The sequence below is a fragment of the Agelaius tricolor genome, unplaced genomic scaffold (assembly GCF_023055355.1).
Source record: "Agelaius tricolor isolate 1412-34295 unplaced genomic scaffold, bAgeTri1.0.p SCAF_6, whole genome shotgun sequence".
Taxonomy (NCBI): domain Eukaryota; kingdom Metazoa; phylum Chordata; class Aves; order Passeriformes; family Icteridae; genus Agelaius; species Agelaius tricolor.
Window position 1 is genome coordinate 50481310 of NW_027269266.1, and position 27044 is coordinate 50508353.

The 27044-nt window shown below is 41.0% G+C and overlaps 1 protein-coding gene across 2 annotated transcripts in view; it reads right to left on the bottom strand.

The window, feature by feature from the left end:
* Window positions 1–4619: 4619 nt before the first annotated feature.
* BLVRA (biliverdin reductase A) overlaps window positions 4620–27044 on the bottom strand; it is a 29812-nt gene continuing 7387 nt past the window's right edge. The window contains exons 2-8 of one of the 2 annotated variants that reach the window (XM_071429772.1): window positions 22952–23047; window positions 17503–17630; window positions 15795–15914; window positions 15072–15169; window positions 13560–13667; window positions 12985–13156; window positions 4620–7828 (exon numbers count right to left, since the gene is read on the bottom strand). In XM_071429772.1, the coding sequence (XP_071285873.1) occupies window positions 7555–7828; window positions 12985–13156; window positions 13560–13667; window positions 15072–15169; window positions 15795–15914; window positions 17503–17621 (891 nt within the window). In that variant the 5' untranslated portion in view covers window positions 17622–17630; window positions 22952–23047 and the 3' untranslated portion in view covers window positions 4620–7554. The remainder of the gene's footprint in view (window positions 7829–12984; window positions 13157–13559; window positions 13668–15071; window positions 15170–15794; window positions 15915–17502; window positions 17631–22951; window positions 23048–27044) is intronic. The other variant, XM_071429773.1, reaches the window with a different exon arrangement.

Sequence of the window (27044 nt, forward strand, 5' to 3'; positions counted from 1 at the left end):
GATCAAGAGCTTGGAATGTGAGGCTGCATAGCTGAGTCCACCTTTCTACCTTGTTGTGGGGGTACTGGTGAATGATAACTGAGATTGACTGCTCAGCCTTCTCCCTCCTCCCTCCACAATAGACTCCATCCCTCCCACTACTGGCCAGATTTTGGGTGGAGAATTACTGCTGCCTGTTCCTTTCTTTACAGCCCTCTGTTGATCCTCTTGCTAATCACCTCGGGGCCACACCTTCAAATACTGGAAAAGGGCAAATCCTGCAGCAGCACAGAACACCTGGAGGAACCTCAACAGGTAAAGCAGTAGAAGATGGAAGCGCCACAATTGCATAGAGGCAGCTTGGCAGGGACAAGCAGTGGGTGCTTGGTGGTCCTGTCCAAATAAATGTGTGCCAAGTCTCACCCTAAAATACCACAGCCACACTCTGCCATGCACAGGGCTGAATTTCTGAGAGCTTTGAATTTCTGAGAGCATCCTGCAAAAGGATTTGAAAGCAACAAAATGAAGGCATAGAATGGAAAAAAAAAAAAAAGGTTGAGTTGACTTGAGCTGTACAAAGCCCTTTATTTTCACTCTGATAAGTGAAATCAAGGACATTCCAAAATGATTCATGAGTATGTAACCTGGCTACAGCTGACAATGACTATGCCTTGGCAGGCTGGGATGACAGACTGAAAGATGAGCTCCTAATAAAATCAAGCTCAAAAGCAAATGTAGAGAAAGCTCTAATGGCTGATAATTTAATACAGAGAAACAAGATATAAACAGCACACAGGAGTGCTCTGGTGTGCAGTTATGACCTACATGGTCATGTAATAAAACAGGTATCTGTAATAAAGCAGATATGAGCAACAGTCTCATGAGCCCAGAGAGGTGAGGGTACAACAGCAGGATGTGCTATTACAAGAGAAGCAAACGTTGGAACACAGCAGGCTTGCAGCAGAGGTGGATTGCACTGTGCAAAGCAAAAAGCATGCCTGGTGAGAGGCAAGGTGTGCACAAAGACCCACAGATAAACCCCCCCTGCCTGAGTTCAGTGCAGTTCTTGCAGCAAACAAGATCAAGCCATACAGGTAGAAAAAGGAACATAGATAGTTTGGATTTTACCACAGGTCAAAATAAGATTAAGATGATGATAAGTCATTTGTAACTCTCCATCTTAACAGTTCTTAAAGAAATTTCTATAACATTTGAAGTCTGGAGACAAATAGGTTTCAGCACAGTAAAAGAAAAGGTCTAAACATGAACACTGTCTATGTGAACAAAATTAGTAATTAAAACAGTCCCCATATGCAAAAAATGCAATATTAATGACAGGATAATGTCAGCATCCAGGACTTTTCTGTAATAAATGTGTATTTTGTTTCAGTACTAGAAAGAAAAGGCTTAAAACTGCTGAACTCAATAACAAATCCACCAGTGGTGGAATTCATAAAATGAAAACTCACATCAGAAGGAACTGAGAGAAGGGATACTGATTAATTGAAAAACTCACCAAGTCTTTGCAAAGCCATGTTATCTACAACTACTGCTTATAATAAGGGCCAGAATAAAGGAGAGATGACAAGTTACAAGGGAATTGCACAGTTTCTAAAAGGTGGAGGAGTCCTTGATGTAGGTGAGAGGAAGAGAGAGACAGGAGATATAAACAGCCCCTTGAAGTGTCACACAAGAGGAGGATACTGCTGCCTACTCAGACTGGGACACCAGCAATAAATCTTGGCATCAAATAAAAAACCCAAATGCTGCCAGAGCACTGCTTCCCAAATTGTTGGAAGAGACTATTTTAATTAGAACTATATTCGTATTGCAGACAACATTTGAATTATGTAAGAAAAAAGAGCTAATGGTTCAATCACAGCTTTCTACTAATTCAGAGATTTATCCTATCTGTTTCTGGGGTGTTTTAAAACTCCCAAAAGACAGAATATTTACAAAGGGACATTATTTCAGACAATATTATTGGTATTGTTATTATTATCATTATTATTGTTGCTGTTACTGTTATTATTATTGTTAATCTGTCCAGTTTGTCTGGACTTTCTGCTAATGATTAATTTAGCATTTTAAAATTACTTTTACTTATTTGTTACTCAAGTAACACCCATGCACAGAACATCAGAAAGCCATAATTTGTTAATTACTTATTCACTGTCTTGAGGCAATCTAGCTGTTTTAGAGACATGTTACTGGATTCTTTGTAGGTTGACTTTTATCAGGGAAAAGGGATGACTCACTGGAGGTCAGGCAGGATGGCACAATACACCAGGTGTGGTAAATAGGAACTCCAGAAGGCAGGTTGTAACAGCAGCAGCAGCTAAATCAGAAAGTCAACTCACACACAACATGATCTAAGATTCCCTGAGTAAGAAGTTTTAGAAAAGCTTTTTGAAGTAGTAACCTAGACAAAGTGATTTTTATTAGATCAGGATACATTTATTTTTATAAGTTCTAAGCATGCATTTCTGCAGGCTACTATTCGGATCTTCTGATGATGGTAATTTTATTTAAATTATTAGTTTTAAATTTCTCTGCATATTGACCTGCATGCAGCTGGGCTCCAGTAAGGTGTGTTTATTGCCAAGATGTGGAAGCCAAGCACTAAACCTGGGGCTTTGTAACTGGTAACACCACAATGGTCCCTGCAGCTTTGTTGCCATCACAATGCAGCAGCCCTGTCACTTATGTCATGTTCAAGGGTGAGAGAAAAGCTGTCTGTTTTAATCAGGTTGGGTCAGCAAGAAAGCAGAAAGCACAGGTTGGGAGCTGTGTTTCAGTTCCCTTTGCAGCCCAAAAGTGTAAACTGGAGGAAGTTACTGTTGAGGCTGCTAAGGCCAGGAGCCAAAGGAGTGCTTCAGGCTGACCTGTGGGTGTTTCCCTGGCCTGGTGAGTTAGCCCAGTGCTGCACTTGGGCCACTCAGCTCTGCTGAGAAGCTGTGCACATCTGGTCAGATGAAATTACATTGCAAGCCAGCCCTTGTGCTAACAGAGGTAGCTCAGCCAGAGCTGGCTCCAGTATTTTGTATTGAACCAAATTGTACTGCAATGGACATCTTCTGTTTTCCCATCTCAGGGCTGGTTCTTCTGGATTAGGGATGAAGTCTGCTACTGATAATACCTCTGCTACATCCCTTCTTTAAACAAAAATTCTCATGGGTTTCCCAACAGAGTCCTGTAACTTTATTTAATTCAGCCTCTACAAATAGCAGCTCACAGCACTTAAAGCTAACCAAATATCTCTCTATCTCTGTCAAAAACTGGGGTTATTATTTTACTGGAGATCCTTAGCTTCCCGGTGTTTTATTACTGTTGCACAGAGCACATCACATGCCTCAGGGAGCAGTAAGTGCTACTGCATGAATTACATCAGCACAGAGTGCTGCCAGTTTCCCTTTGGTGCATCACTCACCAGCAAACTGGGAGGATGTCCAAGGCCCTGGATCATACTGCCCACCTGAAGGAGTCCAACATCTGGAATGACAGCTGAAAACAGATGTACAGTTCAGTCTTTACCACCTTGACCCCTCTGCAAACTGCTGGAGGAGCTGCAATCCTAACTTAGCCCTGCAGTTTCACTCAGATGCCATTCTGAACATGCTATTCCTTTTAAAAAGCTGGTTTTGATGCAGTAGGACCATTTGAAAAGCAGCCCCAGTCTGCACAGCTGCCAGCCCTGGCCTTCCCCCTTCCTTGTCCCTCTGATCTGCTCGGGGGAAGGTTCCAATGACATCCTCCTCATAAATAACCCCAGCTCAAGCAGCTCCTGTGGGGTCCCCTGGTATTCTTTGCCCTCCCCCTGATCCCACCCCCCATGTTCCTGTACTGTTCCTGATAACCCTAAGTAATCACAAAGTTAAATCAGACCCTGTTCCCAGGACCCATAGAACAAGCTCTCAGGTTGATCCCAGAATGATACTCATCTCTCCATCTCAGCCAGAACTTCTTGCACAGCTTTCCAGCTCCTCATACTAATATCTAGTTTCTTTGCTTTTTGGAAATTTTCCATTCCCATGACCTCTAGCCCTCTGAGAAGGGCTTTGGATCAAACCACTTTTTCCAGGTTTCAGCTAGCTTGCTGCAGTTAGTGATTCCACACCTCTCATCTGCCAGAGTCAATCTCCAGCCTCTGTCAGAAAAGGAACATCTCTCCTCCATGTGGGAGCATTGTGCATCATAGCACTTTCCAGGAAAACTCACAGCATCAGGCAGTTAACAAGGTTCCTGCAAAGGAATCCTAGAGTGTTCCACAGGAGTAGGGTGATTTCCAGTGGAATGAGTAGAAAATCAGCTATATCTAAAGAATGGAATATAATAACTGCTCATGTCACATCTTACACTTGCCTTCCCTACCTCTGTATCTCTAAAACTGCCTGGGTTCAGGAATTTTGTGGGAGAGCTTATGAGGTGAGGTAAGGTCACAAATCCTACCACACCCGTATTCAGAACTTTGAAATAGGAGAAGGAGGCAACTGAGGTCTTTGGGATATTATCACAGCCTGTAGACCCTGGCAGGATTTCACAGGCCTTGAAGTAAAAAGGGAAAAAAAAACCAGTTGCAACAGAGCCACTTTCACAGGCAATGGGAACTGCTAATGAAGGACAAAGGGAATAAAAAAGAATGATTATAAGCTCCAGTATTTTATTGGTGAGTTTAACATCTGGTTAAACAATACATACATTTGGAACTAGACATCCAGTAGCTCCCATATACAAACAACCACAGTACCTTGGCAAATTCACAGGGCAGAAGGAAAAGCCATTTAAATGATGCAGGCTTCCAGGAGCAGGACAGGCAGTAGTAGGTTAGCAGGTCAGCTGGAAGGAATGGGAGGGGAATGAAGGAGAGTGTGGGATATCCAAGCTCTAGGCATCTGCCTTCCCTAGCTCAAATTAACCAGCTGATTTCCCCAGGTGCTCTCTATAGAAGCAAGCTTCTCTAGAGGACAATTCACTGCACAATATTATACTGCTGCTCTACACAGCTCCCATGAATTTGTTTCCTAGGGAAATACTGCTCTCACCAGCAATTGCAGAGCATGCTCAGGGAGATGTGCTGACTAATTCTGATGCCTAGAGACGTGTGAATCTCCTTTCCCTTTTCCCTCTCTCCCCAACTACCCATTGTGAGTTAGCATGTAAACAAGTGGCATTCACCCCATATTCAAAGATCAGGAGCTCATCAAGGAACAAGAACTTTCACTGGCTGTCATACCTGGCAGACACACACAGAAGATTCTAATTAATTCCAATCCCAGATGGACTCTTTGTGTTTTGCCAAAAAATCCACTTTTCTCCCTCACAGAGCATCAGATCTGCCCATGCCATATCCAACACAGCAGCACCCTGTGAATGCTCAGTAAGGTATCCATTTGGGTGGACAAGCACAGCATCTGCCTGCAGAAATCTGCTGCCAACTCACATGGGTCTCAATCCACTGAAGGCAACATAAGAATGTTCACTGATTTTAACAGATAGGGTAGATTGAAACAAATGCCACATGCAGAATTCATTCACACATCAAGCTCCAGTCAGTGCTAAAATCTGACTGATTTGGGAGAAAATTGTACAGATTTTTCTTTCTTGTTTCCAGCAGACTGAATTGTATCCAACTCCTGAATGAACATTTACCCAAAGGAAGGCTTTTAATTGTCAATATTGACTGGCTGCAATTATGTGCACGTTCACAACATATATGCTCCCTTATTAAAAAATTGCCCAAATGATAAAATAGAAAAAAATACTATTTTGGTTTGAAATAGACTGAGGTTGGCTTCTATATTAATACAGCACCAGCAGATGCTCTAATTAGAAAGTAAAAGGCAACCAGAGGAATTGTTAATAGCATTGTGCAGTGCTTAGGCTTCTAAAACTAAAATGCTTCTTTAGGGAAGTGATAATGTTTTCATATGTGATCCTGTGACTACAGTAAAAATGCTAAAGACCCATTCCCACAGGTGTCATATGCTATAATCTGGGTTGGTTTTGGCTGGGGTAGAGCTAATTTGATTCAGAGCAGCTAACATGGGGCTGTGCTTTGGATTTTGCTGGAAACAGTGTTGATAACACAGGGATGTTTTAGTTATTGCTAAGCTGTGTTTGCACAGCCTTAAGGCCTTTCCTGCTTCTCACCCCATCCTACCAGCAAGTAGGCTGGGGGTGCACAAGAATTTGGGAATGGGCACAGCCAGGACAGTTGACCACAAAGCAATATTCCATACCATATGGCATATAAAGCTGGGTAAGGATAATGAAGGGGGGACATTCAGAGTGATGGCACTTGTTTTCCCAAGTAGCTGTGGTGTGTGATGTAGCTCTGATTTCCTGGGAGTGGCTGAACACCTGCCTGCCCATCAGAAGCAGTGAATGAATTCCCTGTTTTGCTCTCCTTGCACATGCAGCTTTTGCTTTATCTGTTAAACTGTCATTATCCCAACCCACCTTTTTTCCCCCTCACTATTACCTTTCTGATTCTCTCCCCCATCCCACTGAGGTACAAGAAGCAAGCAGCTGCCTGGTGCTTAGTTGCCAGCTGGGAATAAACCACAACATAAACACATGGATATATTTGCAAATTGCTGTTTCCTACAGTGCTATTCTAAATTTATCACTATTCCAAATTAATTTCTCTGTTTCCAGGAGTGCATTAGTGATTTCTTAAATGTAAATTTTTTTTTTTTTTTGCTATGATCCACTCCCATGCTGAATTAGAACACAAATGAAGGAGAATAATATGCTGCTTCCAGTACAAAACCAAAAATATTTAGGTTCAGTAGAGAGCAGGCAGGCAATGCATTAGTTCAATGCATGTTTCTCATCTCTGCTGGGAAAAGATTTCTACATTGGCACAGGGCACCAGGGAAACTGAATGAAATCAACATCTCTCTATCAAGAGCCAAGATTCTTCTTCTATTCTGGTTTGATACCAATACAGATTTAATTTGACCATAGCTGACCTCTAGTGTGAAAACCAGCCACCCCCAAAAAACCCAAAGGACACACAAACCACCCCCCCACCCCGCCAATACCTAACAGGCAAGACTCCTAATTAGAGCAAACACACAGAAATATTAATTGGAGGGAAAGGTCAAGACTGTGGTGGCACAAGTTCTGTATTTCAAGTAAAGAGGTGGAAAACTGAACTGGAACTTCATTCTCAAAATAGTACATGAATACTATTGAGACATTTAATTTCCAGACATATCTGGAATGGGGGGACGGACCCTGGGAGACAGGATTATATATAGTATTTACAGTCCTGTAGGATCTACTGTCAGGCATATTCCCAGCTGAATCACAGCAAAGCTTGCTGTTGCTAGGTTTCTAACTACAGGAAAGGACAGGGATGCATCAGAGCAGGGGAATTGCTTTTGTCTGGTGCAAACCAGAAGGCACAGGGTATAGCCCAGACTCCCCCAGAACACCTGGAGAGCCCAGGAATCACAAATAGTCAAAAAGAAGGTAATGAAACAGAAATAGCAACTGCTTGATGACAACAGTGAGTTCTAGCCCTACAGCTTTTCTGTCTGCCGTGTTCTTCCTTCCCTAAGAGCAGTCTCAGGAATAGATTTTCTCTGGCTCCTCACAGTACTGTTGGATCACCTCGGCAAGGTCAAGACACCGCAAAATTCGCCATTTCTCAGCAGCCAGCTCCTCCTTGGAGACCTGGCCCAGCAGTTTCTTGGCAAAGAGGTTCTGATCCTGCATGAAAAGGCCCACGGAAGACCTTGGGGCTTCAGGGAAGTTCTCCAGGCAACCACTTGTGAAACAGAAGTTGATTTTCTTTTCACGTCTCATCCCTGGTCCTCTTTCTTCAATCCAAGTCAAGGGTCTAGTGTGAAGGAGCAGAGAAAAAGTATTAATTAAGAAACTGAATCAACAATTCTAATTTGTTTGGGTTGTTTTCTCTGTATTTGCAGAAAATGCTCTAATAAATGCACCATTTTTGAATATCAATTATTGCATATTAAGGCAATGTGTCCTGACCAACATGCCTTGTGGTTATAGAGGTCAACAGAAGGCAATAGTCTTAACTCTGCCACTCTTTCATGTCATGACTTCCAGCACACCCTCTAAGCTCTGTCCAGCTTTGTTTTCCCTATGCACAAAGTGGAGCAAGCAACATCAAGCCACATCATAAGGAAGAGGGAAGTTTGTGGGCTGTTTGTTTGTGGACTTGGATGAAAAGTGCAGTTAGATGTCCAAATATTGTGTACATAATGCAGTCACAGCTAAACTCAAAAGGCCCTCCACGTCTAGTTATTCCTCCAGCAAGAACAGATTTAAGTCACATGGGTACATAATGATGACCTAGGTGCTACTATGCGAGCTGAACCCCAGTGAACAAATTCACTGACACAGACACAAGACTCTCTGAACTTTTAAAATGTTTCATTCTCATCATTGGGAGCATTGTGCTGATCCTAAAAATTCTACCTACAGAGACTCTCAAGCAGAGCAGAGTCCTGTCTTTCACCAACACAATAGCACAGTCTCCAAACCAAGCCTGGTGGTATTGGCTATTGACTTGCATAGCTCACACCTTCCTTCCCAACTTCCCCTCTTGGCTGAGGGAAAGGAGCCATGGGACATGCTGTGCCACTTCAGGGGTCTTAACAGACTCCTAGAACCAACACTGCAATGCCTTTGAGGAATGGCCCTCAACATCAGCCACAGTCACAATGCTCCCTCCCTGGTCTTTTGTCAACTGCCTGAGCCGTACCATTGCCTTTCTGCAGCTCATTCATCAGCACTCACTACTGCCTGTGTTTAGAGGATGCACATTATTTTTCTTACTTGGTTATTGATGGCCCCTCCACAGTCCTTTATGGCCTACTTTAGTCTGCCACTCACAAATTATGAAGGCATCAATAGCCTGGAAGAATAAATTCTGTCTCCAAGTACTGCCCATTAAATCTTCAGTATCATTAGATCTGGAAAGAAAGTCCTTGTCAATCTGCCCTGAACACGTTCTGCAGAGTGCTCAGCTTAATGTTTCTGCACCTCTCATCTTTTATGCTCTTGGATTCAGTTTCTATATTTAAATCATTATATCAATTATTCTTTGCTCACCTGTAGTTCCACATCTCCTCCGCTTCCCCTACAAATTAAGCATGGCCAGATGAACCTGACTGAACAGAATGAAACAACTGGAGGGGGAAAAAAATACCCAAATCACAGCCTGCAAGAAGTGCACCAAAAAAAAAAATCTCAGAAGACTAATAAATGCAAAGGCACCATGTGTTTTAGGAAGTCCCAGGACTACATGTCACTGCAAGCCAGAAGGGTGTCTGGGGGGCGTATTGCTCAGTGCTTTCTGTGTTCCCATCCTACTTCCCTGAGCTAAAGGCCGTTGATCTGGGTCAGAGGCAGGCTGCTGAGCAAGCTGGGCTTTGCTCTGACTTGACAGAGCTGGTTTTATATTCCTATGATAATAAAGAGTCTCAGAGGGTTCAGGCCACTGTTACTAAACCTGCTTTATCTCAGGTGGGTAGGCATGAAGAAACCAGTGGGCAGGCACAGGCAAAGATTTCCATCATGTAATAACAAAGAGCTCCTGATATGATCCAAAACAGGCCCTGTCAGTGCAGGATCACCTCCCTGGGGTGATCTAGAGCAGATGCACACCAGTGATCAGGCTCAAGTGTATGCCTTCTGCTGTAGCTTGGGAAGCCACTGAACCAGAAGTACAAACATGCAGAGCAGGCAGAATTTATTCAAAGTGATTAGAATGACTGATTTAGATCAGTGAGGAGGAAAATGTTGGATTTACTAATAGATTTATCTTCTTCTGCAATTGGATTTTTAGTCACATTCCCAAGGAGAGGTTGATTCTACTTATTTGGTTAGCAAAATGTATTCATTTTTAATTAACAACAACTTCTACTCTGAAATAAGCCTCTTGTTTTGCTATAAAGATAAGCATGTTGCAAGACCACACATTATGTAAGCAATTTTGTAGCTTAAGAAACAGATTTGTATTTTAAATCAGAACATTGTGAAGGGCTGTAGCTTTTTTCATAGACAATTTATCCACTTTCATTAAAGATTTGTAGCAAAGTATTATCTAGCTACAGATACATTTAGTTATTTAGAAGTGTTAGTAGAGCTACTTACAAGCAACAAATCCAACGTTTTTGGTATCTGAATAAAGCTGGGTTACATATGTTGGGTAGTTGAAGAAAAAGAAAATTTAATCAAGCACTAACAAACCACCTTTATACTGACTGCAAAGCAAATGGTCTGCAGTGAAGAAAACACTCTGACTTTCTATGGCCATTTTGTCTTTCCAAATTGTAAACTGATAGCATTTTCTCAGCTACATTGAAAAAGACTTTTTGCTTTTCTAATTCCCTTTTTCCTCAAATAATGAGTGAACCTCGCTGGACTGCAATAGCTCCACAAACCAATATGAAGCAAATACTCTTTGTACTGCCAGAAGAATTAAGCTGGTTTCATGCTTGAAAGAATTCTGGGTCCACTCAGCTTAAAATCTTATGCAGCGACTTCTGCAGAAAGCACCTATTACATCATTTTCTATGAATGTTCAATTTGAAGATATTTTATTAGACTCTGTAAGCTTAGCTCTCCATAAAAACATAACTTCAAATGTTTCTTGTCAGTATATGTTTAGGAAATCTCTTCAACTTCTTTTAAACATTTTCCTTTTAACTCTTTGAAAATGCCAATATTTTTAATTTACTGTTAAATCAATGAGAGGCTCCCTTAGCTTGGATAAGAATTAGACAGTTTGACCCTATCCCTAGTTAACATTAAAAGAAATGCTGCCCAAATCATTATCTCTCCAGCTTGCACTAAAAATTGATTTCTGACATTTACTGAATCCAAGCTTTGTAATCCTGGGATAGGAACTGCAGTCCCAAACCAGACGCGCTGTCAGTAGAGGCTTGGCTCTTTCTGGATTGCTCAACGTTGTATCACAGAGAGGCCGTCAGCTCAGCTGTCTTGGACGCACAACAGAGGCAGAGGTCATCTCTCAAATAGCTGGGTGCAGGCATTAACACACACCTCCAAAATCCACCCAGAGCCAGACAAGCAGCAAGGGTGGGCTGTGCACTGGAGACAGACTATACCCTTTACACAAATCCCTGCTTAACAAGCAGAACACAGGCTTCTGCATTCTGCACCTGCTGTATTTTCCAAGGCAGAAAATAGGATGAATTAACCTGATTTCTCAAGGTTACTGTATTATGTCTTTCAAAAAAGGATGGGATAGCTCTCATGAAAGGTACAGACCTTTCCCATCCTTCAGCAAAATAAAGGTTGGGAAAATTAGATCTGTAACGCCACCACCATTACTGCTGGGCCATAACTTCACTTGACAGAGAGTGGGCCAAATTCTCTACTGCAGTAACTCCCCTGACGTCAGTGGGGGAAGGTCAGCAGGAAATATGGCCCCAGCACTGAACACAATACAGGAACGCTATGTAATTTTCCACCCACCCTAAATTATCCCAGGGACATAAAACTGACTGTCCCCAAAGTTATTAAAACACTTATGGTAAGAAAACACTGATCCATACAAATAGTAGTGGCCAAGAGAAGCAAACATTGGTTAGTGCAGATTGGTTAGAGCAGGAAAAAAAATATTGGTTAGAGCAGGAAAAAAAAAAGTAATCCAGAACCAGTTCTGTATCCAGCAAATATCATACATAGCAGCTAAGGACTACCCAGGAGACAGGACAGCCAGGGAAATGTTTAAACCACCCGCTAGTTCCATCTGCTGGATTTAGTTCAAAATCTCACCCTATCTAGATCTTCACAGCTACTTATGTTACTAGCAAATTGCTAGGAGGGTAAACAGAGCTTGTATACAGAGTTCTGTCCTCTCACAAGTGCATTTCAAAAGGAATTGGAAATGCTGTTTTATTTAAAGAGAGAGGAAGATTGCTAAAACAAGATGATAATCCCAAGATAAACTGCAATGGGTTTGTAGAGTGGCTGATGAAATGCTTAACCAGACCTGTGGTGAAGTTAAGAGTTTAAAGAAGTCCTGATTATTCACTCCTCAAATAGCCAGTCCTTCAGGTTACTACTTTAACTACATATTTATCTAAAATGCTGGGTTAGATTTGGGCTTTTTAAGAGGTCTATCAGCATATCTGCAATCAAAAAAAAAGAAAAAAAAAGAAAAAAAAAGGAAAAAAAAAGAAAAGAAAGAAAAAAAAAGAAAAAAAAGAAAAAAAGAAAAAAAAAGAAAAAAAGAAAAAAAAGAAAAAAGAAAAAAAAAAGAAAAAAAAAGAAAAAAAAAAGAAAAAAAAAGAAAAAAAAAAGAAAAAAAAAGAAAAAAAAGAAAAAAAAAGAAAAAAAAAGAAAAAAAAAGAAAAAAAAAGAAAAAAAAAGAAAAAAAAAGAAAAAAAAAGAAAAAAAAAGAAAAAAAAAGAAAAAAGAAAAAAAAAGAAAAAAAAAAGAAAAAAAAAGAAAAAAAAAGAAAAAAAAAGAAAAAAAAGAAAAAAAAAAGAAAAAAAAAAGAAAAAAAAAAGAACAAGGAGTTCCATCACCATTGCATAATTTCCCTCTACCTTTTCATAACAGATAATTCTCAAATTGTATCTGGTTGCTTTTAACTGATGTTGTAAGTAACTTCAACTTATTTGAAAGGACATGAACTTTGCACAGATGGCCCAGAATGAACAAACCTCAGAGTTTTTACCACTCTCTGGACCAAGCTGAGTAGTCAAGTGACAGAATGAAATACTGGGGACTTACTTCATAGTTATTATATACCACTTTTTAGCAAGGCTATTAAAAATATCCTAGTTGACAGGATGGATATTGTCACCACATAATGAAAGGGAGATAAAACTCAATACTATAAAATGCATCTTTAAAAGATATGTACACCTTCATGCCAGCCTCCACCCATTCTGTTTGCACAAGAGGAGAAGAGAATGCAGAAGTCCTGCAGGCAGAAGTCCTGCAGATGATGAGGAACCTGGCTCACATGCTGACACAGACATTACTCACTTCTTGTTTGCTGTCTGAAAGTGAACAGTCATTCTGGAATAATTCTTATCCTTCTGCTTCTCTCTGGTGGCAGAGGTAACAGTGAGGTCTCCAAAGAGGTCAATTAGCCACGTCAGACGGGCAATTCCACTGAAAGCTGGGAATCCTGATTTGTTTTCATCAAGGACACTACCTGGTGGAATAGAAACTCTTGAGGAACAGGAAATAGAATAATATCTTCTGCATAGGAAAGGATGAAGAAAGTGCAGTGTTGCAGGCTTAAAGATCAGGGTGTAGAAAGGTCAGTGGATGGACTGAGTAGGAAAGTCAATAAACACATTTAATGTCGAAATGGATCAGTTGACAAGCTGTGCCAGAGAGGGCTGCACAAAGTACATATACAACAAACCTTTCGGGACATGTTGAGGACAGAAAGGTGTATGTGAATTCAACAAGGGAATTATCCAGAACCAGTACCTGTGTCTCTACTCAGTTTATAGACAGTCCTGTGTGAAAGGACTGAATGAAGTCTGGCAGCACTGGTATCCCTGGGGAGCAAATCCAGATGAACTTTTGATTTCTTCAGAGCTACTGACCTGTGAAATGCAATGTTCCCTTCACCAGGTCTTTCCCAGCCACCTCTTTTTTCAGCTGCTTGTACTCTTCAGTAAGAAGTTCAATATGCTCCACATGGAGTACTTTACCTGCCATTGAAATAACAAAACAAGACAAAAACCCCCCCAAAAAAAAATCAGGACAGATTAAATAAAAGTTTTCTGTGTGAATCAAAGTCATGTCTAATTCACTATCCACCCGTGGGAACTCACGCAGAAATATTCATGCATGGCTCACAAAGTGATGTCAGGAAGAAAATCAAACATGGAAACATGGGCCCTGAGATGAAGCATCAATTTGGGTTAAGGATTTTCAGGAGACAACAAATATAGAGACAGCAGGAACAGTAGCCACTACGTTTAACAGAAACTCTGTAATGAAAGCCAGCACCCAGCTAAGGCTGAAACTTGAGTCTTCAGAGTAATGGATGGATTAATTCTTGGCCTCTTTCCCTTCACATTTCCTTGTTCTGCATTTTTCCTCCCAGAGCAGTAGGAAAGAAAAAGAAAAGGGAAAAATAGCATAATGCTCAGACCCAGATTGGAACAATATGTTAAGGAATACCTCGCACCAACTGCAATGAATTGGGCTACTTTGAAATAGAGGTTGTCCAATACAAGTTAAATGTGTCCTTCATTCAGTATGTGTTTTTCTGGAAGATTTCCAGGAGAATCATTGTAGGCTGCTGACAGTAACTGCTGCTGCTTCAAAAAAAGAGCCGTAAATTCTGCTCAATGGGAAACCATTTGGTGAGCAACAAGGCAGTAACCGGTGTTGGTACAGGGAAACAGCAAAGCAGAAATCCTACACCTCCAGTGTTTCAGCACAAAAGTCACAAAGGAGATCTTTAAGAAGTAGTGGTATAAAAAGTGCAGCTTGTCCAAATGATTTGCACTCTGCTTCTGCCCAGCACTGCTCTTCCCCTTGCAGCCCCATTCATCCCCACTGGCCCCAGCTGACTGCCAGTTTCTGACCCTTTGCACCACTGGGATGGGACCACACACTTTCTGGAAATAAAGAGATTTTCCTTATAGACAAGCTGTCTTTCAGACAAGAATGCCTTGCTGGCCTACAGTAGCATGAGCAGCTGTGTGTGGCCAGCACATCACAAATGCTAGAAGCTGGGAGAGCTGTCTGTAGATTCATTTCCAGGCAGAGAGAGGACAGGGAATTGCACAAGTTCAATAGCTGCACTCATCAAGTGCTTTACTATCACAGTGACAGAAGTTTTCCTCTTTAACTGCATTCTAAGTGTCACAAATAGAGGCTAGAGTTTTTGTGAGGGCAAAGATATCTTACTCCTAGCAATGGCATTTGTGTGTTTGTTCCCCTGTTGGCACAAGTCTTAAATCTTAGACGGGCACATCTCTGAGACAGTCATACTCCCTTGCATGTGATGACTAAAAGTAGGCTGGAGACTTGCCTTTGAGTTAGTGCCTTTGGTGCTACCCAACAGGTAAAACTGCTTATGTGCTTGAGAACAAATGTGTTACCTTTCTGCTCAGCCATCTCCCAGAGCTCATGGGCTGCCTTAGCAGACAAAGCCATGGGGTACTCAACAAGGACATGTTTCCCAGCTTCTAAGAACATTCTGAAAGGGATAAAAGATCAGCCATTAAAAAGAATATTATCCTAATCCTCTCTCACCATGCAAGCTGCTTCTGATTCCCACAGGCAGCTTCACATGGAGACATGCACAATATGGAGTAACAGAAATAAATGGCAACTTTCCTAGGAACGATGGTGTGGTGCCTACATCACACACTTAAACAGCAGGGGAGTGGGGTTTTAATTCTTCTTTTGCCACAGAATTCCCTCACTCCCCTACATCAAGTTGCTAAAATCCTACAGCGTTGAGCACTGCAATTTCTGACTTACAGACACGCAAGCAGTTGGAGTGAGGCACTGGACTACCCTTCCACAATATAATCTGTGAGGAAAGGCTTTAAATCCTGTTTTAAGCTGCCTGTCCATCAAACACAGACCTAAAGGTGAAGAAATGGAATTACTTGGGAAATTAATGCATCTTAAATCCTACTCTCTTCCAGGGCTTATTGGTGCTCTAGGGAACTCACTATCATTCACTTCAGGCTTCTACTCTGGTAATCTTTCCTCAGTGTTCATATCTTCTCCTGCAACAGCTTTACACAGCTCCTCTGTGCTTCCAAAATACAGGGGAAAGGGGGAAAAGAACAGGGGAAAACCCCCCAAAATACCTGATTGTTTCTTCATGGCTTTTGTTCTCTGTGCTGATGAAGGCTGCATGGATGTCTTTGTTTTTCAGAGCATCTTCCAGGCTAATTTGCTTAGCCTCATTAATATTGCCAAAACTTCTCCTGCAGATTTAGCATAAATACAACCAGAGCATAACTGTCACAGTCCATTCTTCCCAAGCACAAGTTGTGTAGCAGTACTTAAAAATTGTTCCCATGGACCACTGTCTCACTGAGTTCAACCAGGGTATAACAACCAATTTTTTATCCAGGAAGAGCACGAGCATTTACAGACAAAAGTGGAATGGAGAAGAGAACCAAAAAAAAAAAATGGACCAGTGTGCAGGTGGTGGTATCAATCCAGAAACTGGCCTGCTATTGATCTGTCAAGTCCTTTTTGGTTCTGGTGTGTTGGTTTTGAATAAGCATTATTACCAAGGAATGACTTGAAAGAGGACAGTGCTCCTAAGGGAGAACTTCTCCCCACCATGCTCAACAAAAGCACTCGAGATGGCAGGGATACACACAACTGCAAGTACAGACATGTAGGAGAGGGACAAAGCAGATGCTTGGCTGTGATGGCTCACCTTGCAACACACACAGCATGCCAGTGCTAAGGGGAAAGCTCTCTTGGGCAGTAAGCTGAGCACAGCTCCAGCTGAGAATGAAAAACACACAATCCCTCCAAAAGCCCTTTGCATTACTACTGACTAGAGCAGGCACCTTGACAGTGTTGGGACAGGTGACAGAGGGCAGGGAAGCAGGCTACAAGCAGGACTTGAAAGCAAAGACAGGTGGTGATTGTGTGTGATGGGGATGCAAGGAAGATTTCTGTGAATCATGCATTTTAACAGCATTGTTTCTCACAAAAAAACAGTGGTAGAAACCCTGTCTTCATTGCTCTTCAAGGTTACCTGCAGCACTGACAGAGGCATCAGAGAACCAAAAATGTATTTGGCAGGAAAATAAAATGGGTGACCTGATCAGTCCTTTCTGTCTCAAACAATGATGCACAATTTAGATATAGCTGGAAAAATACATTCACAACCTGAGATCCATTAAAGGTACTGCCTGTTTCAAACTTTTATGCTCCACTGTAATGGGTCAGACAGTCCAGCAGGAACGCTCAGAGGAAGGTCCACACTAAATTTCCACAGTTCCAAACTAGTGAGAAAAACTCTTGTTCTCTAAGAAGCATAAGAGGGATAAAAAGCAACCTTACTGCATGTAGCAAATCATGGCATTTTCTTCAGATAATTACAGGTTCAATACCTGGTTTAAAAAAAATACTAGAATTTTTTTATGAAGTTGGAGTATTGGGGGCATTGAAACATGTTTTTGCAAAAGAACTTTTTAAAACTCTGTAAAACTTACTTTTTTAACATTTCTAGAAGTGCCATGCAGACATGAGATCATTAATGCACTTATTGTCTGCACAACCTTAAATCTACAGGAAATTCCAGTCAGACAATTTCTTGTTATCACACAGATTCTACAGCAAAAATGTCTCTCAGTTTTTATTTTAGTAATTTCTGGAAGATCTCTCACTAGGGTAACCTATTTGTTCCCTCTTGCAAATCTTTCTTTGCTCACTTCTGAGCTGCCACTCAGAATGACAGGCATATTTGCACAAATTTTCCCTTCTTGGCTTGAAAAAGAAGAAAAAACATTGCAATATACATATTAGACATGGTAAGATGAAATTTCTAACCTGGATACAAATCCAATGAGTTTCAGGTGCTCAGAAGGGCTGGAAGGCATCGGATTCATCAAGTCTCGGATTCGTGCTAAGCCAGCAATTCCAACTCCAACCACCACTGTCCCAAACATTTTGCTAATCTGTCCAAAAGGAAAAAAAAAAGGCAACTTTTTTTTTTTCTTGTAACAGGGACAAGTGCAACTGGGAAGGAAGGTGTGAGAATGGATACTCTTGAACTCTGCTTTCATAGCACCGCACCTTATTCAGGTGTCAGCAACCAAATAACAGATGTGATGCTATAGGCTACTGAGCTCACTCATATCCCATTGAAATGGGATCCAGCCATTCAGCCTGTCACAGGACTGGTCTTGAGATTTGTATTTAACAGCTATTAAATCACAGCTCCAGCAAAGTTCTTCCTTTCCATGAATAGAAGGCAGACTTCAAAAGTGAGACATTCTTCTATTTATATTGCCACTTCCAAGCTGGAAAGGAGCCAAAAGGTTCTGCAAACCCAGCAGAGCTTTATATAAACCCTGCTGACTTCCTGAGTGTCTGCAGCACGGTTCCACACACACAGTCCCAGTGCTCAGCAGCATGGCTGGAATACTTTGGGACAGGAAGCAGGGAGCATCTTTGCGTTCCCCATGTATCCACCAGCACAGCCTACAGTGCCAAGCTGTAACCAGCCACTGAATCTGATCCAGATGCTTGCTTGACATTTCCATGCCCAAAGAAAGCTCTGCCATCTCTTTAATGACAAGCAGGCATCTCTTTTAAGATTTACATCTCCCAAATGCAATTGCTGACACAACTGCATGATATGGAGGGTGAGACAGGTATTGCACTCACTGGCTGGGCTCTGGGCCTCTGGCAATAAATTCTTCTGTTGGTCTTATGATTTGCTGTTGATCTGCAGAAGCATTTGACAACTGATGAAACCTTTCTAGCCTGCACTGTTCCAGCATCCTGAGGACTAGAAACACTTTGTAAATTAATTGAAGATTTACAGGAAAATGGCCTAAAATGAGTCAGGTCAGATCAGCCCCTCTTCATTTTTTGTTCCTTCCATCTCGTGAAAGCATCCCTTCAATCTCTGTTTCTTGTTTCAGTCTTCTTCCTGCCACTGCCAATCCCTTCACTTGAGTGAACTCTTTAGATTGTTTACACTACTTGGCTGCAGCCCTTCACATCTTTCTGAGACTGAGATGGGTAAGTGGGCAACCCCACTTAACTCCTCCTTGTGCCTCTTGTCTGACAGGATCACAGTGCAGCAAAAAGCCCTAAGGGACTGTTTTGGAAGTGCAAGAGGTTGACAGCTGCTGGCACAAAGGAAAAAAGATCCCCCCTCCAATCACATGCCATGTCTGTATTTTGTTTTCCTTTAAGCTCCTGCCTACGGTGCTGAATGCCACTCATTTTACATATGCCAAAAAGATATAAAGGTAAAACACAGAGCAGCATGTTTAGTGTAAGAAAATAAATTAGTGATATATCAAAGAGTTCTCTAGGGGAATTACAGTGACATTTTGTTACCAAGTATTTGAGGTATGGCATTATGACACTATTCACCAGGAAAGAGAAGTGTGTAGGGCTGAGGTGCAGGGAGAGGGGGGGGTGTGGTAAAGGAGGACAATGTAAACACAAAACTCATTTTCAGTACCACCCACAGGCAGAGTCCTGGTCTGGGCTCTCCATCACATTTGCTTTTCTCTGTGTCCAAAGAGAAAAAAGAGACAGACTTGCAGAATGACCTCAGCTGGAAGGAGCCCCAGAAGGTCACTCAGTTGCACTCAGCATGGCTCTCCATGCTGAGTTCTGACTGCCCCCATAGCTGGCAATCCTTTAACCTCCCATGCCCCTGCCACAGTGTTTGACCACTGTCACAGCAAGAACTTTTTTTAGTATTTTAAGGCTCCAAACAACCATGATCATTGAGACTTTTAAAAGGGCTTATGGTTGTTCATGTACTCTGAGTTAGATGCACAGGAGAAATACCAAGATACTCTCAAGAGGTCAAAACAACAAAAAAAGATTTTACTGGCAACTTTAGAAAATCAGACAAATTTGGCAAGTTTAGTGCAACATTCAATCAACAGATAACACTTTTTAAAGCATTAACTTGGCTCATTCAACCTTTAAACTCAAATACAGTTCAATTTCAAGTTACTCAAAAGTCCAAGAAGAGGGAATTAGAAGAGAGAGCAAGAAAGAAAGAAAATTAGAAAAGATATAGAAAAAACCAAACATAGCTACCAGCTCCTGGGTTCCAGCAGTGTACAGACACACATTCCAAGAGGCAGTACAGTCAAGACTGCCTTGTGTTAGGCCTTAAATACTCTTTGGCCTTCCTGGGCCCTTCCCCCAGGTGGGACTTCTGGTCATTTGGCCACTCAGGAGCTGAGCTGGGGGCTCCAGAGGTGGGGTGGAGCATTGCCTGTGCTGTGCCAGGGATTGGCAGCCACTGCCAGGCTGGGATACAGGCTCTAGGGTGGGGGTGTACAGGGCAGGGCACTGCCCCTTCCTCCACCACATGTAGCCCATAACATCCCAAGACATCAATCTTTCCAGTCTCTCACAAGTCCAGCTTGAAAAGAGCTGATCAGGAGCTTACTTTAAGTTCAGAAATTCTCAAGGTTAGTGGAGTGTTAAGCTGTTAATATTTTCCCATTGCCTTCAGTGGGATTGGAAGTTGGAGTTGTTCAGCAAACAAATTCCCCTGACCTTCCTACAGTCATGTTGTTTCCAAGAACTACTTTTTTTTTGTTGTTGTTTTTTTGGGGGTTTTTTTGGTTGGTGGTTTTTTTTTTTTTTTTTTTTGTTGGTGACCTGCTGACCTCTACTTCAACAAAGTGGAGAAAGTGGGGGAGCTGACTACCTTCTTCAGGGAACAAGGGAACAAAGAATGTCTCTCTGCACATGCTCAGGTAGCTGAACATTAATATTTTTGCCTCTCCTTTGAAAAAAGAATTTCCTAGTTTCTTCTGATCTCCTCAAAATGAACATTTAAGAGAAGCAAAATGATTTCAACCTAAGAACAAAACCTGTAACTGTGCAGCCTGTTGCCACAGCAACCAGCCATTTGGTCCAGGTCAAGGGTTCAGTGGCTAATATACCAAAAGAAACAGCCATTAAATGTATGTTCTGGAACCTTTGCTTACACACGTAGCTAACAGAAAAATTGCTGTGTTTGCATCCCTGCTGAGGCTTTTTATTACCCTTATTTTGCTCACACACCAAAATCTGCAGCTGCTCAGGGAGAAAAGTAAATTAGGTGTTTTTCAGAACTGTTACAAACCAGGTAAGAGAAGAATAGAGAATTCTCATCTGAGAGCCCAGATGAATATATAAAAGTTTACTTCTTTCAAACCTTTACAAGAGGATAACAGCCACAATAATCTTTTAAGTACAAAAATGATGAAGTAGGAAACCCAAATCACAAACTGCTCTGCATTCCTTTCACACTTTTTCTTAAAATCAGTGAGTTAAAGCTTTAATAAAAAAGATTCCAGAGGCATTTTCAAGGCTTTTCAGGAACTTTGGTTCCTGTCATACTGAAAAAAAGTCATATTGTAAGTAATGCAACAGTATCCAAAAGCATTTTCTCCACCCTTTCCTAATTGGCTGTGTGAAAGCAAAGAGAGCTGATGAGAAGTTTAGGAGATGTCTTTCATGCTCACATGCTGTTTCTAAGGAATGCCTCTCACATCACAGCAGCACCCACCCTGGCTGGGTTGCAGGCAGCCCTGCCAGGCTCACCACAGGTCCCCTCTGAACCGGGACAAGTGGAATGGTGACTGCCACTGACTGCTAGAAGCTCTTCCCCACTGACAGCCAGCACAAGTGGCTCCTCTTACCAAGGCAGATGAGCCCTGCATGACACACAAAAAGAGCTGAGAAAAGCAAAGTTAAAGAGGATAATTTATTCTACACCAATATATCATCGTACCATTGCCCCCTCTGCTCTTGAGCTTTCTGTGCTTCTGCTTCGTATTTCCTGCATTAGCAATTAACAAAAAAACAAAAAAACAAAAAAAAAACCAAAACAAAACAAAAAAAAAAAAAAAAAAAAACAAAAAGAAAACCAAAAAACCCCAAAACTGACCCAAATATTCTTGCAAAATTTCACAGGAAAACAGAATATTCAGCAGCAAAACAAACAATGGAGTAAGTCCAAAGAAATCCATCAACCAGCACCAGTGTTCCTCCCCAGTGCAATGACAAGTGGGACCCAACATCTCAAAACTGCAAACACTCACTGAGATAAGCCTGGGGGAAGTGAGGCTTACCTCTGTTTTGTGCAACATCACTAAGGCCATGCAAAGTAGTGCAGAAGCAAGCTAAAAGGCAGAACTTAGGAATTATCTCCCCTTCAAGAAAATTTCTCATGGCATGTCTAAACGTTACAGAATGAGTACAAGCACCTTCTCCCATGATATATAAAGAATTTCAGTAAGCCTCCTGCATATTCCCTGCAGTTTACAAACTCTTGTTCCCACAAATATGAATGAGTGACTCACATCAGAAATCAAAATATTTTATAGTTAATGTCACAGGTAATAGCATAACACTATGCAGGAGGCTTTCCTGAAGCAATCTCAGCCTGGTGTTTTAAAGTGTACTGCTTCAAGTGCCACATGCATCTTAAAAGTAGCAGAAACCTCACAGATAAGTATTTAATCTGAAAATACTGCTGCCAAGGACCACCAGGGACCACCAAAGAGACTCCAGGACAAAAGAACACGTATCCAAAGGGGAGGGAAAATATATGAATGATTTCTGGGAAATTATTATCATATGTATGTTTATTCTGGGAAAAATCAATGAATATATATGTAAAATATTGTATATAAACAGGACCTCTTCTGTATTCAGCATGCCTGATTTTTGGAGGAGATATCCCCTCGTGCATCTGGCCAAATAAAGAATGGCAGCTTCATGATGCTACACTGGCATGAAGAAGTTTTTATTTTTACTGATTTTTGGTAACAGACTGAGGAAGTTTTCCAGAGCTCCCTTCAGATGAATTTATTGTTTAGACATCATACAAAATATTTTCTCTCTTACTGCAGCAGAGCCCTGAGATGAGGGTCACAGAACCTCCCTCAACAGAAGTTTACAGGGAAATACCAGATTGACCACAGCAGTCACTGTAAAATCATCAAGATGAAAATTTGAGATTTCTCTCAGCTCTAAATTTCTGATTTCAAATACCCAGAGACCTGGCAGATGCTGTATCTCAGGGTGCTGGTACATGCTACAACCTGTGGTACATGTACCTGCTGTACATGCTACACCACATCTTGCTCTCATTGTCTACCCTTAGCATGAAACATCTGCCCAGAGCATAGAAAGCAGAAGCTGAACAGAGTGGATTGTGTTAGTGTTGTTAATGTTTCCTTTCACCAAGGAAACACTCACAAATACTCAAATTTAGCAGCTTATTCAAAAGCATAAATACCTTTTTTTCTGCAGGAAACCAGTTACACACTTTAACTTCTATATATGCTGAAGTACCTTCTAGAAGGAGACACTGCAAAGGTTCCCAGTTGAAGATCTTAAATAAAAAGGCAAAAAAATTATTGTTTGAATTTAGTTAGCATGATGGATTATTTTTGCTCTGCTTTTATTGCAACCTAGAGAGAAAAGTAAAGTCTTCTTCAAGAAAAAGACAGCCAGAAAGGTAACCCCCAAGGCTCTTCACCCCTTCTCTTCAAACCATTAATAGAACATAAAATGAGAATCAGAAATTTTCTCAAAAATCGGCCAGGACCATTTACAGTCTCCACATTTCAGAGGAAAACTGCAGCACCTGGAAACAACAGAGCAACCATGTAGATTTTCCTTGAGAGCTGTTTGCTACGGACTTAACTATCTACCCTTGCCAGCACCTCCTCATCTCTCCCACCCATGTCTCTGGCTATCACAACCCAGCCAAAGCCTTCTGACAGGCACACCAGCTCTGCTGAGTGAGTTAGAACTTCAAGGCATCAATGCTCACAGAGCTTGCCAGCAGAAAACCATCTCTCATCCTAACTGGCACCACTGTACTTTGGAAACAGCCAGAGGGGACTTTTCTTCCTGGCTTTTAAATGCCCCTTGAACAATACACCTGCATTGTTTTACATTTATATGCAGGTTCACTGATTAAATTATGTTTTTCCAGCTGACTGCCAAAGTTGAAGTTGATATAGTTACATTGATATATGGACAGATGCTGTGTTAAGCTGCCAAACAAGCACCTTTACTCTATTCAGCAGATGGCTGATAATAAAGAACTGCAGTTGTAACAGATATGCTGTCTCCAGCATTAATACCTCAGCAAGATGAAAACCCTTATTTAAACACAGTTCTGCTAACCCCAGAGTGTGCAGTGATACTGACACCCATCACATTGCTGCTTTCCAGAGCCTGCAGCTCCATATTTGAAGCAAAATCATCCCACACAAGTAATATAAAACCATGAGAAGTACTGAAAAAATCTGAAGATCTGGTTTTAATACGTTACATATTCCACACTATGGAGGATTGAAACAGAAGTTCTGTGATGTATATGCATGCCTAAGAATGACCATTTTGTCCTGTTCTCTTGCTTGTAGTCATCCTTTATGATACAGATTTGGTGGCTAGTCTGAAGGGGAAAAACACTTTTAAAATAGCTTCTCTACATATCTCTGGGACTTATCTTCAGTCAGATTCATTTTGTTTGAAACTCAAATTACATTTCAATATACCTACACTGCTAAGTTTGAAACTATCCAAGAAAGTACTGAGCCTGCTTAGGGGCACCTAAAAAATTAGAGACAGACATTAAGGACTCCAGTTTTTATTTTATAAAAATATCTCCTTAAAAAAATTAAACTGTTACTTATAATAAGTTTCCAGGAACTGCTCTGGACTGAACTGCAGAATGTCTTGTGAAACTTCTGGTGGGTAAATAAACAATTGCATATAACTGCAGCCTCATCACTGCTACTTTTTAAGCAAAAGACTGCTTTTATGTGGCTACTTAGCATATGCCTAAAGCAAAGAAAGCCACAAAATGTTCCCAAAATTTCTTTCAGGCTTTAATGTTCTGTAACAGTTTTTGAAAGTGAATTTGAAGAGAAGAGAATTTTAACAAGCAGCAAGTAATTATTTTGCAGTAAAGTCCATTCAAGAGAATGGAGTGTTTTGGAGCTATCAGTGATTCACAGATCCTAATTTTCCAGGTGACCAAACAACAGTATTGCTACACTACCGATCTGTGCCTGAGAAAATAACCCCGAATAAAGCTAAAAGTGGTACCAACTCAAAAAAGGGAAAAAAAGCATGAAACATCCTTCACCACATTTTTGACTTAACATCTGCATAAACACTATCATGAAGCTGAACTCTGCCAGGTCCCTGGGGACTATGAACAATGTCCCCTAGCTTCCCTGTAGAGCAATGAAGCCCCAGAGTAGTCTCTGCACAGCTAAGTGTCTGAGACTCTGCTTAAACCTATTTCATGCAAAGGAACTGATGTTTAGTGCTTACTCTTACACTGTTTAAAATTGAGTGCTTTTCGTGTTAAAAAAAAAAAAAAAAGGTGAACTACTTATCCATACCTTCATTTCTGGGAAAACTACTCAGAGCTAATCACAAGAGGTGTAGATGACAGGACAGCCCATGAGACATGCCCAAGAATCTCAGCCCATTCCCTTCCCTTGCTTACACTGCTCATTTTGTTTTTGCTGCGTCAGCCACTGAGAGAAGATGCTTCTCCACCTCACTTGATAGATTGACAAGTGCTTTGAAGATAAACTCTGATGTCAGAAGAGGCTTCCAACCTTTTGCTATAACACAACTGAAAGTGATGATGAACAAATACAGAAAAACGTTCTGAAATATTTTCTCACTTACTACATCTGCCCCTGCATTTTCCTGCCAATTACTGCAGTCCTTTCTACAAGCTCTTTCTTCTTCAGAGGGCCTGAAGAACTGGGCTGGGCAGAAGCAGGAAAGCTGTATTTCCAGGCTGTATCCTTACTTTCTCACAGAAGTTCACTGGTTGACCCAAGGCAAGCAAATCACACCCCCTTTCCCTATAGTCCCCAGTTCCAGAACAGTAGGAACCTCTGTCTTCTGTAAAGCACTCTCAGACCTACTGATAATAAGTGCAAAGTGAGAAGTAGGTATTAGTACAACCTCTCTTCTTCATGACAGGAAATCCCACACAGATCAGACATCTAGAAAATATAACTATAAATGAAGTTTGCACTGAAATAACTACATAAAACAATACCCTACAACAAACAACAAAACTATAAGTTTCTTTTCCTTCTCTTGTTGTTAAATTAATCTGAAAACCAAATCCTAAAAGGAATTATATGCTTGCCTGGCTTTAATCACAAGTAATCCCATTGATCTCAATGAGAATACTCCTACAAGCCCATTGAGAAAGATCTCTTGCTGTTGACTGTAACATTAGTATGCACAAGAACAAAACACATCTCCAGCTACAAGTATGTTCTTTTAATATCCTTATGGACTCAAGCCAATAGATGATACCTATCTTCCGGTCCACTAAAGGTCACTGCATCCCAGATCTCTAACAGGCTGAGCTATTTTGAGAATTCCCCAAATGAAAAAAGCACTCCAACTACACATTGCAGTCACTACAATGACACTGCTTACCATGGCTGATGAAACCCTCTGCCTGCATTGCTAGCATGACAGCAATTCATATCACTGAAGGCCTGCCTCATACTCTGTTCAAAGAAAACAATATACACACAGAATTTAGCTAGTCAGACAAATGTACTTTTTTTAGCTGACTTTCTCATTCCCTAACCCAGAGAAAAAAGTGTCAACTCTTCTAAAATAGAGGGTGATGTAAAATTTTTTTTCATTAATAACTAGATTGAATGAGATAACTTAGGAAATAGATAAACTTTTGCATAATCTTGTAATCTTAAAAATTATGCCCTATCACCTCTGTAATTTTATCAGTCTACCACTCAGTAGGGCCTGCAAAATGCAATGGTTGGTCTCCATTCCCCTTACCTTTTGGAAATCTATCAATGTCATAAATTTCTTGAGAGCAGGGAAAACCAGAAGGTTTTGAATGAAGAGTAATGATTGCAGTTAATCCCTCCTAACTTTAGAGCTCAGTATTTTTCATCCTAATGGGCAACACAACACTTAAGAATCACAAAGACCAGCCTCTCTCTCTTGAAGAGTTAGTCTACAATTCGATGTGCTTTAACAGTGAAGTAGTTGCAAAGTGCTACTCATCTGTTAAATTTGTCCTGAGAAAGCAAACACTTTTTCCGAGGTTATCAGCCACTAGAGGGGGTATTTAGTATCTTACCGAAAACCCGATAAAAAGGTAAAAAAAAAATAAAAATACATTAAGGTTACAGAAAACCTCTAAAAGCATATTTCCCACAGTACTGCAACTGCACATTAGGATCCATGCAAAGTGTTTTAGGAAGAACAATGCTTTACTTGTGTATAACTATGCAAAAGCTAACCCCACATCTCCCAATTCCTAGGTTTATCCACATCAAACCTGTGATTCCTGCAAGAAG